Here is a 19,378-nt window from a genome sequence, read left to right on the forward strand (position 1 = left end):
AAGGAGAGTGGAGGGAGGGAAGGGAAGGAGAGTGGAGGGAGGGAAGGGAAGGAGAGTGGAGGGAGGGAAGGGAAGGAGAGTAGAGGGAGGGAAGGGAAGGAGAGTGGAGGGAGGGAAGGGAAGGAGAGTGGAGGGAGGGAAGGAAGGAGAGTGGAGGGAGGGAAGGGAAGGAGAGAGGGGAGGGAAGGAGGGGGGGGGGGGGGGGGGCAAGAGAGAAGGCGGCTGAACGGCGGGGCCCAAGACCTCGGGCTGGATTTACAGGCGTCGGGTCTCGGGGGGGGGGGGGGGGGAAAAGAGAGAGTCGCGGAGGGGGAGAGTGGGAGTCAAGTCGGGTCGGGTGGGAGGAGCCTTACGCACGCAGCCCCAGTGAGGCCATTCGGCCAGGGCTAGGGGCTGCGTGCTTCGGGTCCCTCCCACACAGTTTTGGGCGCCTGGAGCTACTGCACATGCGTGCCCACTGTAGCGCGCCTGTGCAGAGGTCCCAGCACTGTTTTCAGCGCAGGGACCTGGCTCCGCCCTAACAGCTCGTGCTGCGCTGCGCCCAGCTTCAGAGGGCCTCCAGGGAGCTGGAGAATAGGTACGTTTTTTTTAGGCGCCCTTTCTGGCGCGAAAAACGGCGCAGCCCGAAACTTGGGCCCATTGAGAGTTTAAAATACCACCCTTGAAAGTTGTGAAATTGAACTCAATAAATGTGGTAATTTATCTAGAACCAGATAAAATCATGAAAGCTGTTGGATTGTAAAAACCTACTAGTGTCCTTCAGAAAAAACTTGAATTTATAGAGCACCCATCATGACCTCAGGACATCCCAAAGTGCTTTACAGCCAATTTGCACACAGAAAGGGCCCCAAAACAGCAATGTGATATTAACCAGATAATGAGCCAAAAATTGCGGTCAGAGGCGTACCTGTGGAGTACGCCTCTGACCCACAAAGCAATTCCAACTCTAACTGATGGTGGCCACGCTGCGAAAATTCGCAGTCTCAGGCCTGGAGGTGGAGGGCAGTGTAATGGCCCACAGATCCCAAGGATGGAGGCAGTGTGGAAGTGTACCTGGTATCATGTGGGCCTGGTCCTCCAATCAGAATTCCACTTTAATCAATTCCGAAGAGAATCCCATAATCTAATTACAATTTACAGCATTGGAATTTTATTCATAATTATTTTCATATCAACTTCACTAAAAATGGCATTTTTTCATAATTTTAGACATTAAAACTGTAATCCATGCCAATATTTGCATAAGCTCATTGATAGTGTATGTGCATAATTATAATTTAAATGAAGAAAAATTGCAAAGTGCTGCAGTACAAAGAGACCTGGGAGTCCTTGTGCATGAAACACAAAAAGTTAGTATACAGGTACAGCAAGTAATCAGGAAGACCATACCTGGAGTACTGCGTACAGTTTTGGTCTCCGTATTTAAGGAAGGATATACTTGCATTGGAGGCGGTTCAGAGAAGGTTCACTAGGTTGATTCCGGAGATGAGGGGGTTGACTTATGAAGATAGGTAGAGTAGATTGGGCCTACACTCATTGGAGAATGAGAGGTGATCTTATTAAAACGTAAAATAATGAGGGGCTTGACAAGGTGGATGCAAAGAGGACATTTCCACTCATAGGGGAAACTAAAACTAGGGGACATAGTCTTAGAATAAGGGGCCACCCATTTAAAACTGAGATGAGAAATTTCTTCTCTGAGGGTTGTAAATCTATGGAATTCTCTGCTCCAGAGAGCTGTGGAGGCTGGGTCATTGAATATATTTAAAGGCAGAGAGATCTTTGAGTGATAAGGGAGTCAAGGGTTATGGGGAGCGGGCAGAGAAGTGGAGTTAGATGTAGTCCTTACTACTAGGGGGATCAAGGGGTATGGCGAGAAAGCAGGAATGGGGTACTGAAGTTGCATGTTCAGCCATGAACTCAGTGAATGGTGGTGCAGGCTCGAAGGGCCGAATGGCCTACTCCTGCACCTATTTTCTATGTTTCTATCCCTCATTTTTAAGTTAAAGAATTAAAAGAGCTGATAACTCACACACATACCATCAATTTTCCGGTTTATTATGGCAAAGGAACAATATGCATAGCTACATAAAAGCACAAAGGCAATATTAAATTCAAAATGCAAGATAAAATGTCACAACATTGCTAGTGTTGTGGATCCTTCAACAGGCAGTTCTTAAAATAAGACGACAGAATTTCAAAGTGGATAGCCAGGAATATTTATTTTTCTTTAAATAAATACATCGGACAAGTGCAGTAAACACAAGAGGTACAATTCAACATTTTCAAAATATTTTGTTCTCTTTATGCTTAACAGATGTACATAAAGAATGTAACCAGGAAAGGTTTGGAACCAGGCGAGGTGATCAAAGATTAAAGGAAAACAAATGTATTTTTACAAGCAGTTTTGTCACATTGACCAAGCAAGCACTTTTGCTTAAGGCAGGGTATAGATGCAGTGAAATATTTGTGCTGATCATGCAAATGAAAGTCAGGAAAGTGTTACAGCAACTTGGTGCTTTTGAAGACTTGTTTTTTTTTTTAAAAAAAGACTTGTAAAGCACTAGTTGGACAAAAGGAAACAAATGCTTGGTCCATAGAGCTCAGGTTATTCCAGTCAGCATTTGCAAATGTTTGTTCAAAATAAATTACTGATTAGCATTTAAAAACAAAATCTGCTGTAATTTAAAAACAAGTATATGCTATTGTGTTACTTAGATGCCTGCTCTTCTCTACCAAGAAACAAAGATAAAGTTGCATGTTGAGAAACTACAATGTCCCCTCACTGCTAGTTTCTGCTGAATCTGAATGTTGCAAAACTGCAGGAAAAAAAAGTGGTTTAGTATCTGTTTCTTCCCAGAAATCATAACGTATTTGGTAAACTAACACATTTATTGCATCCGCTTGTTTAACTTAACAAGTCAAAATATATTGTGTGCATTCAGTGAGACTATTTAGGTACACTTGTCATTACTGTACCACCTATTTATTTACCCTTAGGTGCCCACTGTTAAGTTTACACATGGCTCAGCAGCTTGTTTCTCTGTACACGGGAGATTTTTTTTCATATTCAGATCCATAGTAGATTACTTAGGGGCTGTCCATTAATTAAAAAGGTCCATGATAGCAGAGATTACGAGTGGAGAAAATTGATACTGCCAATTATAGCTTGAACCTACATGAATTCTCCAGTTCTATGACGTGAATCTGTGCCAAAAGGCAAAAATCCTGCTGGTTTAAACAGCCGGTTATAAAAAGGCCAAGATTTAAAATTCTCTGTAAAATAGTGATTAAGATCATTACTGTAGGAGACACGGAGTTCAATTTAAAACTGGAGATTTTTTCGTTGGACTTTCTGGCTCTACAAATGTTATTTTAAAAACATTTTTAAAACCGCTCTTTTCTCTCCTCTGTCCCCCTCTAATGCGCCATTCTCTAATGAAGAAGGTGCCCTTCTGCAGGCCACATACCTGTGTCACTCTCTAGATGTAGAGAAGATGTTTCCACTTGTGAAGGAGACCAAAACTAGGGCCCATAAACACAAGAGTCACGAATAAATCCAGTAAAGAATTCAGGAGCAGCTTCTTTACTCAGTGGTAAGAATGTGGAACTCGCTGCCACAAGGAGTAGTTGAAGCGAATCGCAGATTATACATTTATGGGGAAGGTAGACAAGTATGAGAGAGAAAATAGAAGGTTATGAACACAAGAAATTTTGAGCAGGAGGAGGTCATACAGCCCCTTGAGCCTGCTCCGCTTTTCAGTATCATAGCTGAACTTCTACATTAACTCCCACCCTACCAGCATAACCTATTCCTTTCTCCCTCATGTACTTATCTAGCATTCCCTTAAATACATCTATGCTATTTGCCTCAATCACTCCTTGTGGTAGAAAGTTCCTCATTCTCACCACTCTCTGGGTAAAGAAGTTTCTTCTGAATTCCTTGTGACCCCCAGTGAGAGAAACTTGGTTTAATATGTGATGTCCATTATAATCACGTATAATGGACAGATCACATCTGCTATATAGGGTTAGATGAAGAGGGGTTGGAAGGAGGCTGGTGCGGAGCATAAATATCAGCATGGACCAGTTGGGCTTAATGGTCTATTTCTGTGCTGTACATTCTAGGCTAGTGGGCACACAAGTAGCCCAGAGTGAATCCACGTCTAATTCTTTGATCTTCCTGTGGTGCATTGGTACCAGTCTATACTCAGCACCTTCTTCCGCCCCCACCCCCACAACCCAGCTGGGTTTAAGAATGCTCGGTTCAACTATTTGACATGCAAGTTGTAGATTTGGCAGTACAAGCTTGCAGATGTCAAGGACTAATGGTCTCAGGCTGCAAATCCTTTAGCAAAGGCACAGATATAGAGATAGGACTTTACTAATGGCATGTAAATTTTTTCTTGACTTTTATAGTAGATTTTAATATTTTGAACCATGTGTGTATGCGAACCAGGCAAAGTTTCACACCAACAATAACGAGTTGAAAAGGCTTCAGCAGCAACCAAGCAGAGAGGTTAAGACACAAAAAGCAGAAAATACAGTTTACATAACAAAATATATTCACTATTATTTGTGCCATATATACTGATATCCTTGCTGCAGGTGCTCCAACAATAACTTACTTTATACCCACATGTAGCTTTTAAACAGTCACATTTGCTTTGATCCTCGCTTCAAAAGGATGCTGCCCATCAAATAAGTCAGCAGGTTAGGCAGCTATATTTGGTCAAATCATAGTGACCTGCTTAATACAGGATGCTAAAATCTGAAATAAAAGCAGTTATTGGAAACAAACTACATCATGACACTGAGCTCTATTTTATACGGAAAGCAATTCAAAGCATATATTCATATATTATTGCTTTGGAAAACCATCGTAATTTAGAAGTGTAGGGTTATCAAAATGTGAAGGAGATATTCCTTACATTTGATATCTGATGTGAAGAGTTCTAAAGATCCTTACAATAGTTGTTGGATGTTTTTCTAAAGTGGTCTTAAAACCCCTATTACTGGAGTAGATTATCAGCATTTAAAAACTGTTTCCATTTCTCCAGAATCTCCAGAATTTAACTATACAATTAAACATTTCTCAAAAGCCCAATTAGCTCATTGTGCAGTAGTTGAAATAACATTTTTTCCAACAGTTGCTTGTATTTTTATTTACAAAAGTCTTGTATCCTCACTTAATATACAAATGCCACAATCTGACAGTTATGTACCCCAGAGTAACAGGAATTATTTGGAAGGGAAAGATTCAGAACCTGCATCCTTTATGGACTCTGATCATTTCAACAGGTTAATTAGTACTTTATTAAGCCAATGATCAAAGAGTTTGACATATTTCTCAAGAACATTCAGTTTGTGATACTGACACAATTGGGATCCCGGGAGGGGGGGGTGGTGGGGGGGGGGGGGGGGGGGGGAGAAGTCGTTCTCTCAAGCCACTGGGGTTAAAAAAAAAACGACACTTCCATTTTAAGATTAGTACTGATAAATCCACAACTGTACAGATTTATAATTTTCTTAATGGATAAAGTTTGGTAGTCTTTGAAATCAAATTCACATGTGGTAAATAAACCAGAAAAATCTTACATGTCGTAGGTTTGGGAATAATCAAGAACCTTGAGAGTACATCATTGTGTCAGGCCCACAAGGAAATGCTATCAAATGAAATGTACAAAGTTGTTCACCATTACCAAATCTAATTAATCTCTACCTTTCGGTTAATGTAGTTAAAGCCAATGCAATACGGTAAAGTGTGCAACAGCTGCTGGATCCCTGAAGAGTCAGAAGTTCTGCCGAGTGCCAGAGACCGGGACAATGCTACAAAATCTCTACACAGCACCCATCATTGTAGTTTCCACAGCATTTGTTACCTCTTGTCCTTTAACAGCATTTTGAAAATCTGCAGCTCTTGTATACTTGTTGCAAGCCTGAAAGAGCAAAGCACCAGTACAAAGTTACACCCCAGCCTTAAGACCACACAGAGTTAGGCATTTTTATAGCTATAGTATACAAATTAAGTGTGACACTTCCCTAAAATGGGGAGGTTCTAGCTAATGAGGATCCGTGCATCCCTATGGTAAGTTCAAAAGCAGTGCGCCGCCTCTTGGAATTCCTCCCTAAAGAGCATTTTAATGCCTTCTCATAGAAACATAGAAATTAGGTGCAGGAGCAGGCCATTCGGCCCTTCAAGCCTGCATCACCATTCAATAAGATCATGGCTCTCCATACCCCTTGATCCCTTTGGCTGTAAGGGCCATATCTAACTCCCTTTTGAATATATCCAACGAACTGGCCTCAACAACTTCCTATGGTAGAGAATTCCACAGGTTAACCACTCTCTGAGTGAAGAAGTTTCTCCTCATCTCAGTCCTAAATGGCTTACCCCTTATTCTTAAGACTGTGACCCCTGGTTCTGCATCTCCCCAGCAAGGGGAACATTCTTCCTGCCTCTAACCTGTCCAATCCCGTCAGAATTGTATATATTTCTATGAGATCTCCTCGCATTCTTCTAAACTCTAGTGGATATAAGCCCAGTTGATCCAGTCTCTCCTCATATGTCAGACCAGCCATCCCTGGAATCAATCTGGTGAACCTTCGCTGTACTCCCTCAATAGCAAGAACGTCCTTCCTCAGATTAAGAGACCAAAACTGAACACAATATTCTAGGTGTGGCCAAGGCTCTGTACAACTGCAGTAAGACTGCCCTGCTTCTAAACTCAAATCCTCTAGTAATGAAGGCCAGCATGCCATTTGCCTTCTTCACCGCCTGCTGTACCTGCATGCCAAACTTCAATGACTATTTCCATGACACCCAGGTCTCGTTGCACCTCCCCTTTTCCTAATCTGTCACCATTCAGATAATATTCTGTCTTTCTGTTTTTGCCATCAAATTGGCATTTATCCACATTATACTGCCATGCATTTGCCCACTCACCTAACCTGTCCAAGTCACCCTGCAAGCCTCTTAGCATCCTCCTCACAGCTCACATCACCACCTAGCTTAGTGTCATCTGCAAACTTGGAGATATTACATTCAATTCCTTCATCCAAATCATTGATGTATATTGTAAATAGCTGGGGTCCCAGCACTGAACCCTGTGGCACCCCCACTGGTCACTGCCTGCCATTCTGAAAAGGACCCGTTTATTCCGACTCTCTGCTTCCTGTCTGCCAACCAGTTCTCTATCCACGTCAATATATTACCCCCAATACCATGTGCTTTAATTTTGCACACCAATCTCTTGTGTGGGACCTTGTCAAAAGCCTTTTGAAAGTCCAAATACACCACATCCACTGGTTCTCCCTTGTCCACTCTACTAGCTACATCCTCAAAAAATTCTAGAAGATTTGTCAAGCCTGACAAATCAGAAGTGAATCTCACAATTTAAATTATTTAACAAGTATTGAATAATAAGGGTGCATACTTCTTTGGTAAAATGGATCCCAGGAAGGAATAATTTTAACATTTCTTACATTATCCCCTCTGTCGCTTCCCCTACTACATTTTACCATTTAGGGGACAGGAAAACTTACATTATAAATTATTCTAATGACCAATTTGTCCTGTTAAAAGCTGGTTATATTCACAACTCTGTTCACACAAGATTGACAGTGCGACTGGAATTGAACATTCAGGGCTCCTCTGAAATAATCCACAGTCTCAACTTCTTAACTCAGTAAAATTAATTTAAATCTGAATGTTAAAAATGAGAGATGTTATTTGTGGCGCTGACATCAGCAAAATCCATCAGCACAGAATGTCACGCCACACATACTTGCATTTGAAGTTAGCGATCAAATCGCAGTCCATGACAGGCAATATAACAGCCACTTTCAGCACACATGGGTGGATAAAGTGTGGCCTTGGGCTTGTAGGAAGGGGGCCCAAAAAACACATTGCCCGTTGAACTCATTATACGTGACCCATAGAAGTAATGCAGCCCTCAAATGCTTGTGTTATGATGCTTGGCAGAATTTACTCTGCCCCAGTTTCCCACCTTATAGAATCACAGCACAGAAGGAGGCCTTTCAGCCCGCTGTGCCTGTGCTGGCTTTTTGAAAGGGCTATCTAATTAGTCCCACTCCCCTGATCTTCCTCATTGCCCAGAAATTTTTCCCTTTATGTATTTTGCTAATTCCCATTTTGAAAGTTACTATTGAATATGCTTCCATCACCCTTTCAGGCGTTGCATTATATTCCAGATCACAACTCGCTGCGTAAAAATTCTAATCTCGCCCGATTCTTTTGTCAATTACCTTAGATGTGTGTCTTCTGGTTACCAACCCTCCTCCCAGTGGAAAGTTTATCCTTATTTATGTTCATCAAACCCCTTCATAATTTTGAACACCTCTATTAAATCTCCCCATAACCTTCTCTGTTCTAAGAACAATCCCAGCTACATAGAATCATAGAAATTTACAGCACGGAAGGAGGCCATTTCGGCCCATTGTGTCCGTGGCGGCCGACAGAGCTATCCAGCCTGATGCCACTTTCCAGCTCTAGGTCCGTAGCCTGTAGGTTACGGCACTTAAAAAAAAAAAATACTTGGATGTGCACTTAATACGATGAGGATTTCTGCCTTGACCATCCTTTTAGGCAGCGGGTTCTAGACCCCCACCACCCTCTGGGTGAAGACATTTCCCCTCATATCTCCTCTAAACCTCCCCACAATTACTTTAAATCTATGCCCCCTGGTTGTTGACCCCTCTGCTAAAGGAAACAGGTCCTTCCTATTCACTCTAACCAGGCCCCTCATAATTTTATGCACTTCAAATCAGGTCTCCCCTCAGCCTCCTCTGTTCCAAAGAAAACAGACCCAGCATCTCCAATCATTCCTCATAGCCAAAATTCTCCAATCCAGGCAACATTCTTGTAAATCTGCTCTGCAACCTTTCCAATACAGGTGCAGTGTCCTGAATCCAGAACCCTCGGGACAGAGGCCATTCCGGATTTTGCGTTTTTCCGGACTTTGGAACGTCTGACATCATGAATCCAGAAACACCCGAGCCCAGGTTCGGTATTTCCGGATTTCGGAACGTCAGAATGGGGTGGGGGGGGGGGGGGGGGTACCTGCCGAGGAGCTGTTCAGGCCTTCCGGAGCCTGCCGAGGAGAGGTTTGCATCGGGCGGGACCCCGCTGAGGTGGTGTTCGTGCCGGCCGGCGAGGAGGCCCTGAGGTAAGGCCCCGAGGTCAGGCAGGGTCACCTGGTCCGCATTCTGGAACAGTTGACGAATTCCAGACGACCCTGCCATGAATCGTCCCGGAGCTCGGAAAATTCTGGATTTTGGACGCTGCACCTGTACAATCACATCTTTAATGTAATGTGGTGACCAGAACTGCACGCAGTACTCCAGCTGCGGCCTAACCAATGTTTTATACAGTTCAAGCATAACCTCCCTGGCTCTTGCATTCTATGCCTCGACTAATAAAGGCAAGTATTCCATATGCTTTCTTAAGCACCTTATCTACCTGTCCTGCTACCTTCAGGGATCTGTGGACCTGCACTCCAAAGTCCCTTTGTTCCTCTACACTTTTCAGTGGCGTACCATTTAACGTGTATTCCCTTGCCTTGTTAGACCGCCCCAAATGCATTACCTCATACTCTCACACTTATCCGGATTGAATTCCATTTGGCACTGTTCTGCCCACCTGACCAGTACATTGATATCTTCTTGCAGTCCACAGCTTTATTCTTCATCAACTATATAGCCTATTTTAGTGTCACTAGCTTCTCTACAGTCACCCCACATAATTGATGTTTTGAAGTTGACTTGTGATTCGGTTGACATCTTGCAATTGTAAAGAAAATTAAAATAGTGAAATGTTATTAGCTGAAACTTGCAGACGTGTATTGGGAGTTGGTCCAAGTCTTTAAGTCAATCCCATGAGAGATGGGTAGTGCCCTTTTTGTTAATAATGTTCTTGCTCTCTCCAGAATTGTGTGTTTAAATCTCAAATATTATAGTTTTGTTCTTTAAAAATAATCTCAGGCAAAGTTAGATTAGTATTGCTCACCAGTCAAGCTGCTAATTAGTCTCAGTGCCAATCTTCCTTATCATTGCACCTCGCAGCTAGTCTTTTTTTTTTAAAAAACAAAGTGCAAGAGTGGTGTTGGGGTGTGAGAGGAAGGGGGCCAAACCAGCAAAATAGTAACCGACAAAATGAAAGGGGCCCTCAAGGACCTACTCTCAGTCAGGAACCCGGCAAGGAGTTCACAACAATAATGGAGACACAATTCCTCCTGGGCTTTCCGGTTATGTTTAAAGCAATTAAACTGGCTTCCTGGTCCTTGGGGCTTTTCAGCTCAAGTCGACTCCCCGCTTGTATTTTTGAGACAAAGTTGCAAGACAATCAAAAATGTTCCAATTTATTGTAGGTCATAATTTACTTCCTTCTACTTTACACTTTTTTCCTCAATGTGGGAAGGGAAGGTAAAAACAAACAGAGGATAGAAAACAAAATAACGTACAAACTAAAAATGAATTGAATAAGTAAGCATGTGGATAACCTGAAATCTTATTGAAACCTGGCTCTCTGCCGACTGTTTCCATGCTGGGGTCGAGTGGGAACCAGTTAGAGTGCCGAGCACAAGTTGTGTGGAGATTGAGACATGCAGGTGCTGAGCTGCAGTGCAGTTGATCATGTGCCTTATTGATATTTAGATTTTCTTGTTCTTAATTATATTGCATTGTCTAACCATTGGCTTTTTGATGCATTTAAGGGGAGGCTGGAGAAGCACATGAGGGAGAAAGGAAGAGAGGATTATGCTGATAGATTTAGATGAGGAAAGACGAGAAGAGGCTTAAGTGGAGCATAAACGCCGGCATGGACTGGTTGGGCCGAACGGCCTGTTTCTGTGCCGTATATCCCGTGTAATCCGATGTAATATTGTTTTTTTGTGGGAGTGGGCAAAAAGAGACGGTCAGAGTAGCGTTAATGTCCTGATTTCTGGTTTAAAAAAAAACGTATTTATGTACATGCACTATTGCTCACAAGTAAGGACATGACAAAGCAAGCAAGGTTTTTGGTGGGATTGAGTGTATCAAGCCAGTCAGTGTTTGGGATGGTGATCCTCAAGCAAAATACAACCTAATGTCATAACACACCCAGAGCTCCCACCTCCCTGTTGGCAATACAGGAGCTCACATGCATTATTGGTTGTCTGTCATTGCACCCAGCTCTTTTCCTTTCCCTCCATGGCTTCTTCAATGCTGGGTTAGGTCATAGTGGGAGCCTGCTGCTGCAGAATGGCAATTTTGAGCTCATTATCCCCAATGTGAGCTAGTGGACAAATCCTTGTCATCATAGCAGCTCTAGGCTTTGGAGATCAGTTTGGAGGGAATAACCAGTCTGACTTCTCCCATCTCCATTATGCTGCCAGGTTTCCCCAGAGTCCTGGGATACCCAGCTCGTAACTGTTAAATTTAAATCAGGATCCCAGCTACGCTGTGGGAGCCGGATCTAAATATTATAATGAAGTGACCTGCCACTCCAAGACGGGAGACATGCGCGGCTCTAAACTCACGGCGGCTGTACAAATGGCAACTGGGGCATACGCAGTGGGGTGTGGATGTGTTCCTGATTTTTAAACCTACTGCCGGGGTTGGGGGGGGGGGGGGGGGGGGTGGTGAGAGAAAGAGTTAATAAATCTGCTTCAACAGTTCTAACTTTACCTGTTTCTCCCCCTGCTCAGCTTTGGCATCTAGTTCACGAACCAGCACACTGTAGCATGGAAAGAATGCTGAAGCTGCACTGAGCCTACAGTGGTGTGCTCCTGGTTTGTAAATGCATTGACTAAATAAATATAATCAAGCCCAAAAATGGTTTTCTTGAGAGTCTACTCAATTAACTATGGTGGAATATAGGAAACCTCACGCTGTGCTTTGGGCAAAATAAATCCCCAGTATAGGCTTGGGAATTATGATTCGGTGAATCTCTGCATGGGGCTGAATGATCACGCAACCTAGAACTCATTGAATAAGGAGGTCCAGGCAGCGCCTATCCTACACACTGTCTGAAAGGAATCCAGAGGAAAAAGGCGGCATAGACGTTAATTAACAGTATATTATTTAATGTATACTACAGGGTGGTTTGCGGTCTGGTATGGGGCTTCAGATAAGGGATAAGATTTGGCTGTGAAAAACAGTTTCAAATTGCATGTTAATACTACTCATGTAGAACTGCATAGCTTCCCTTGCATTATTACAGATTGACAGCACACACACTTAATGCCTTGTACATTAGAGCAAGACTCATTAAAACAGGTATTCAGTTGAGAGTTGACTGCATGAACTCACTTTATATCAGAGAGTTGCTGGATATAAATTTATCTGCCCTCTCCTCGAGAAAATGGTCTCATTGTGGGGATATTGGCCTACTGGTGCCAGTGGGCCTTCAGCACCTCAAAGTGGCCATAATTCATGTATGTGCTTGACCGTGAGAGTCAGCGGGTCAATCAACTGCCAAGCTAGATCCTGTCCTTGCTCGATGCCCACAGACGCACACATCCAGCAGTGGTTACTGAAAAACATTGCTGGCTTATCTTTTCCAGGGAGACCAGAGACCATTTTTAAGCACCTCAGCAGCTGCCCTGTAGGAGATCAGCTAACCCAGAGATCGTGGATGAAAGCTGGGTCCTTCTTGCTCTACGTAACCATTATTGACAACGTACTGGGGGCGGAATGATTGCATATGAATTTGATAAGTTAGATGAACCCTCTTCCCTTGATAAGTAGATCCATAAAAATTCAGCACATTCTGGCAGTAGCTCTTACCTGCCAAACGCATTCAGAAGAGCGACAATCTCTTGCCGTGTGAGCTGAAAGCCTGACGAAGGGCTGCGCTCGGGGAGATTCTTGATTTCCCGTTCAGAAAATAAAATCTTCAGAGCAGTACCCAAACCCTGAGTCTGGAGAGGAAACCAGAAGAATTTAAAGTATTATGTACACAGTGCTCTGGCTGTGGTCCCTAAAAAGGTCACACGTTGGAATACTTTCCAGACTTATCAGTTTAATTGTGATTTGATTAGAAAATAGCTCATTTTGAAGTTCAGTTTTGACAAAAGTTCAGAGTGAAATGTTAACTCTATTTTTCCCTCCACAGATGCTGCCCGACCTGCTGAGTGGTTCCAGTGTTTTCTGTTTTTATTCCATTTTGAAATACAAGTAGTTATAAGTTTAAGCTGTATTTTGTCGTTAGGTTTATTAAACTCTACAATAAACTAAACTTTCTCTATAATATTGCATCTATGACTCAGAGTATCATAGTTAGTGATATAGATATAAACAAAGACTTTTAGTTGTCTGTTATTAGGGGGTGGTTAAAAGACACCTCTCTGATATCATGATATACTGGAATGTTATGGCAAGGAGTTTATGTACGAGTGCTTTTATATATATTTTTTTTTTAAAAGCACACTCTCATTACTGCATACAGTTTTGGTCTCCGTATTTAAGGAAGGATATACTTGCATTGGAGGCTGTTCAGAGAAGGCTCACTAGGTTGATTCCGGAAATGGGGGGGTTGACTTATGAAGATAAGTTGAGTAGATTGGGCCTGTACACATTGGAGTTCAGAAGAATGAGTGGTGATCTTATTGCAACTTATAAGATAATGAGGGGGCTGGACAAGGTGGATGCAGAGAGGATATTTCCACTCATAGGGGAAACTAAAACTTGGAGACATAGAATAAGGGACCGCCCATTTAAAACTAAGACTATGAGGAGGAATTTCTTCTCTGGGTTGTAAATCTATGGAATTCTCTGTCCCAGAGACCTGTGGAGGCTGGGTCATTGACTATATTTAAGGCGGAGATAGACAGATTTTTGAGCGATAAGGGAGTGAAGGGTTATGGGGAGCGGGCAGGGAAGTGGAGCCGAGTCCATGATCAGATCAGCCATGATCTTACTGAATGGCGGAGCAGGCTCGAGGGGCCAGGTAGCCTACTCCTGGCTCCTATTTTTTATGTTTAACTTCAATAATTATAATGGAAGATCTGACAGACAATCCATTTTGTTACTTAGATATCACATGACGTGAAGTAGTCCCAAGTTTCCACAGTAATGGAGGCGCTGCAAAAGTGACTGCTCCTGAAATGGTATGTAATTTGAATATATGCGCTATTTCTGTGAAGATCAAAACTTAAAGGCTTGCACAATTAAAAAATAGTGTGAAAATACCAGAGGCCAGTGAAGAAGTGTGTTTTGATGGTGGTTGAATTCTGAGAGAATTTGAGGATTCCGTAGCCGTGACTTAGTACAGTCAGAATGTATCAGAGGCGTGTCAGAGTCTGGCTACATGCCTCTGGGAGGAGAGGGGAGAGAGAAGAGAATGGAATCAAATCATCAGGAATAAATGAGGATTATCTATACGACTCTAACCTTGTTAACAGCAGTCCACAAGGATTCATAAAGGGAAGACCATCCTCAATGTCAAGGAAGTGACAACCCAAGTGGACTGTGATAAGCTCTATGATAGTGTATCTCGACTTCCAAAAGGCTTCAGACAAAGTTCCACCCGAAAGACTATTGCTTAAACTCAAAATTGTGGGAATTCAGGGTAAACCCTGGGAATGGTTCAACTATGTTTCTAACTGGCCTACTCCTGCACCTATTTTCTATGTTTCTAACTGTAGGAAACAATGACGACAAGATCATCATAGGCAGTCCCTCAAAATCGAGGAAGACTTGCTTCCACTCCAAAAAAGTGAGTTCTCAGGTGACTGAACAGTCCAATACAGGAATTACAGTCTCTGTCACAGGTGGGACAGACAATGGTTCAAGGAAAGGTTGGGTGGGGAGTCTGGTTTGCCGCACACTCTTCCGCTGCCTGCGCTTGTTTTCTGCATGCTCTCAGCGACGAGACTCGAGGAGCTCAGCCCCTCCCAGATGCTCTTCCTCCACTTAAGGCAGTCTTTGGCCAGGGACTCTCAGGCATCGGTGGGGATGTTGCACTTTATCAAGGAGGCTTTGAGGGTATCCGTGAAACGGTTCCTCTGCCCACCTGGGACTTGCTTGCCGTGTGGGAATTCTGAGTACAGCGCATGCTTTGAGTCTCGTGTCGGGCATGCGAACAATGTGGCCCACCCAACGGAGCTGATCAAGTGTGGTCAGTGCTTCAATGATGGGGATGTTGGCCTGATCGAGAACACAGATGGTGGTGCGTCTGTCCTCCCAGGGGATTTGCAGGATCTTGCAGAGGCATCTTTGGTTGCATTTCTCCAGCGATTTGAGGGGTCTACTGAATATGATCCACGTCTGAGCCATACAGGAGGGCGGGTATCACTACAGCCCTGTAGACCATAAAGCTTGGTGTCAGATTAGAGGGTCTGATCTTCGAACACTCTCTTCTTCAGGTGGCCGAAGGCTGCGCTGGCGCACTGGAGGCAGTGGTAAACCTCGTCGTCGCTGTCTGCCCTTGTTAATAGGCTCCCGAGGTATGGAAAGTGGTACACATCGTCCAGGGCCGCACTGTGGATCTTGATAACTGGGGGGGGGGGAAGGGGGCAGTGCTGTGTGGCGAGGTCAGGTAGGTGGAGGACCTTTGTCTTACGGATGTTTAGTGCAAGGCCCATGCTTTCGTGCGCCTCGGTGAAGATGTTGACGACGGCTTGGAATTCAGCCTCTGAATGTGCGCAGACGCAAGTGTCGTCCGCACACTGTAGTTCGACGACAGAGGATGGGACAGTCTTGGATCTGGCCTGGAGGCGATGAAGATTGAACAGGTTCCCACTGGTTCTATAGTTTAGTTCCACTCTAGCGGGGAGCTTGTTGAGCGTGAGGTGGAGCATCGAGAAGAAGGTCAGCACGATGACGCAGCCCTGCTTGACCCCAGTCTGGACGTGGATTGGGTCCGTGGTGGATCCGTTGGTCAGGAGCACGGCTTGCATGTCGTCGTGGAGCAGGCGGAGGATGGCGGCCGAAACAGAGGAGGATACGCCATAGTCCCTTGCGGTTAACCGTGTCAAAGGCCTTCGAGAGGTCAAAGGCGGCCATTTATAAGGGTTGGTGCTGTTCCCTGCATTTGTCTTGCAGTTGTCACAACGTAAAGATCATGTCCGTTGTACCCCGTAGTGGACAGAATCCACACTGTGACTCCGGGAGGAGCGCCTCAGTTACAGGGAGATTCCTCGCTAGTTGCCGCAGTCGCACTTGTCCTTTTTAAAAAAAAAAATGGTGGTCACGATTACTGCACCTCAGATCTCCCGGCATGCTCTCCTCCTTCCAGATGAGAGGTGAGGTCATGCATTCGTGCCAGTAGTGCCTCTCCACCATACTTTAGTGCCTCAGCGGGGCTAATAAATCGTAAGTGCAGGGCATTTCTGAAGCTAAAACAACCCAACTTGGGAGCAGCATAGCAGCTTTATAGACGGCTTAAGGCCGAGGTCCAACAAAAAAACCCGCAACCTAAAGAATAGATGGTGGGTGGAGAAAGCACAGGAGATTCAGCAGCTGGCCGACAGCCATGATGTGTGAGGATTCTTCACCGCAGTCAAGTCCACCTATGGCTCAAGTACCCAAGGCCCCATCCCACTGCTGGCCAAGAACAGGGAGACACTCATCAAGGACACTGAGGCAGTCAGGACCTGCTGGAAGGAGTACTTCGAAGATCTCCTTAATCGAGACTCTGCCTTTGACGAGTGTTCTCGACTCCATCCCGCAGCATGCTACCCGCCACCACCTCAGCAAAACCCCAGCCCTGCACGGGTAGAAAAGGCCATGCATCAGCTCAAGAACAAGGCATCGAAAATGGATGGAATCCCCGCTGAGGCACTAGAGGACAAGTTAGAGGAGTAATGTCAGTGGCAGGGTAGAGTGGGAAAGAATATTAAGTGGGCTACCTCAGGGAACAATGGTGGGACCACTACTGTTTCCAATTTACATAAATGACCTGGATTTGGAAATTCCGTGAAAAAAATTTGCAGTTGATACCAAACTAGGAGGGACTGTGAACTCAGAAGAGGCAGCTCAGAAACGACAGAGAAAACTAGACAAGATATGCAAGTGGACAGAAAATAGCAGATGAAAATGAATGCAGATAAATATAAAGTGCTACGCAAAAGAAAAAGAGACGACATGCATACACTACAAGTGGTGCTGAACTAGCTAAGGGTGGATCTGAAAGGAACTCAGGAGTCTTTGGAGACTTGATGCTCAACATGTCCAACCAATGCAGAGCAGCAATCTACAAATATATTACAATATTGACCTACTTAGCCAAAACAGTGCAATTTAAGTCAGAGGAGGTAATGATTAAACTTTACAGTGCGCGGGTCTAACTGCACCTTGAATACGACGTCCAGTTCTGGTCGTCAAACACTGGAGGCAGTGCAGAGAAAGACCCACAAGGCTGATCCCCCAATGTCAGGGGTCTGAGTTATGGGGAAAACATCAGAGGGACTAGGGTTTCTCAGCCTGGTGAGAAGGCACCAGAGAGGTAATGTTAGAGGATATAAGAATGTTCAGGATACAGAAAAAGTTAAACCCAGAATATTACTAAATTAAACTGCGGCAGTGGAACATTGGAGAAGTGTACTTTTTGGAGAGATAGTGGGAAATCTTCTTCACAGAGAGTGACCAAGGTGTGAAATGGACTCCTAGGTAGAGCAGTGGAGGTAAAAATCCTGGAATCATTTAAGAAACAACTGGATGCCAAGATGGGAAGGCAGTTAGGATCTCTCTGAATGGTGGAACAAAAATGGCCAGAATGGCCTTCCTCATTCTCCTCCTCCAAGGAGAATTCTTTCCCTTGTGAGCAATGGTTAGATCAAATAATCATCCAGGAAACATGAAAGATTTGAGTACTTGAAATGTAGCAAGGATCAAGCAGACTGGAAAAAAAAATTCCACATATGAAAATTTCTGCTCCTGGTCCAGCCCTGGACTGTAAATTTGGTCTCCCACCCCTACAGATTGCAGGGCCCACTGACCTCTGCACAAAGCTCCACGATGGACTACAAATTCATAAAATCTACCTTCAAGTGTAGAGACTCATTTATTATTTTACAGTTCCTACAAATAGCTTATGGTTCAGAATAAGCGCTTTGAGACACTACAATGTTTACTTCGTGAAACACGATCGTACGCCACGCTGTTGATTAATAATTGAATGCAATATTGTCAATTAAGTTGCAAAAAGGTGAAGTGAAATTGAAATGTTTCTCAATCTCATCCTGAAGTTGACATACACCAGTAATATAAAATATTTTGGTGGTTCACTGCAGGGGTTTTCAAACTTACACCACACCCTGTCAAAAATTCACAACCTCTTGAAGGGAGATGACGACAATTCTTACAGCATTTTTTGATCATTAATGTTCAGGGCAGTGCTCCCTAGTGGTCATACCAGGTTTAACACCTTGGAAGGAACTCCTTAGTTTGAACTGAATCGATATTCAGCAGGACGCACTGAAATGTGATACCCTTGGTGCGTATGTTGTTTCCCATTTCTCTTGTATTTTCAAAATAAAATGTGATAAAAATATTTAATTTTACTAATCTGTTCTGTACTTTTAACATTTAATTACAGCACTATGCTGGCCATTTTATTCTGTAATGATAATCAGGCAACATCTAGATATGCAGCTAACTTTGTAACACTGATGAGTTTGTTTCGACTTGGTCAATTCCAAGAGTCTGCATTAATGCAGTAAACATGAAGTTAGATTCACTGCATCTTGCATTTCAATTCACATCATTATTGTTACCTGCTGTGACTAGAAGAACAAATTTGTATTTATATAGCACGTTCGAAAGCACTTCATAGCCAATGAGCTACTTTTGAAGTGTAGCCACTGTTGTAATGTGGGGAAATGCAGCAGCCAATTTGCACACAGTCAAGTCCCACATACAGCAAAGAGACAAATGACCAGATAAAATTTTAGTGATGTTAGTGGAGGGATAAATATTGGCCAGGACACTGGGATAACTCTTGGAACGGTGCCATGGAAACTTTTACATCCACTAGAGAGGACAGACGGGGCCTCAATTGAACATCTGAAAGTCATCAACGATAGTACCGCACTCCCTCAGTGCTGCATTGAAGTGTCAGCGTCTGATTATGAGCTAAGTCTCTGGAATAGGATTCAAACGCATGACCTCCTGACTTAGAGGACAGAGTGCTACCACTGAGCCATGGCTGACACCTCACTGCAGGGAGAACGCAGCCTTTCCAAAAACGTTTGAAGAATTGTGATCGCACTCCTCCAGCACAATCATAGCAGTTAAAAACTTGGGACTGAAAATAATCTTTTGATCCTACAAATGATACATCCAGACATTCAAACCAGCCAAGAATACATTGATCCAGAAATAATTAAAATACTCAAGTTACTGTCTGCCAGTACTAGTTTTGCTTTAACGATTTAGA

At 43.7% G+C, this 19,378-nt stretch overlaps 1 protein-coding gene across 4 annotated transcripts in view; it reads right to left on the reverse strand.

Moving 5' to 3' along the window:
• Positions 1-2,203: 2,203 nt before the first annotated feature.
• The window catches only part of ero1b (endoplasmic reticulum oxidoreductase 1 beta), a 112,588-nt gene continuing 95,413 nt past the window's right edge, over positions 2,204-19,378 (reverse strand). For all 4 annotated transcript variants that reach the window (XM_070884668.1, XM_070884667.1, XM_070884669.1 and 1 more), the window contains 2 exons: positions 12,787-12,920; positions 2,204-5,939 (listed from right to left, as the gene is read on the reverse strand). In XM_070884668.1, coding sequence (XP_070740769.1) covers positions 5,879-5,939; positions 12,787-12,920 — 195 coding nt within the window. In that variant the 3' untranslated portion in view covers positions 2,204-5,878. The remainder of the gene's footprint in view (positions 5,940-12,786; positions 12,921-19,378) is intronic.

The sequence above is a fragment of the Pristiophorus japonicus genome, chromosome 7 (assembly GCF_044704955.1).
Source record: "Pristiophorus japonicus isolate sPriJap1 chromosome 7, sPriJap1.hap1, whole genome shotgun sequence".
NCBI lineage: Eukaryota > Metazoa > Chordata > Chondrichthyes > Pristiophoridae > Pristiophorus > Pristiophorus japonicus.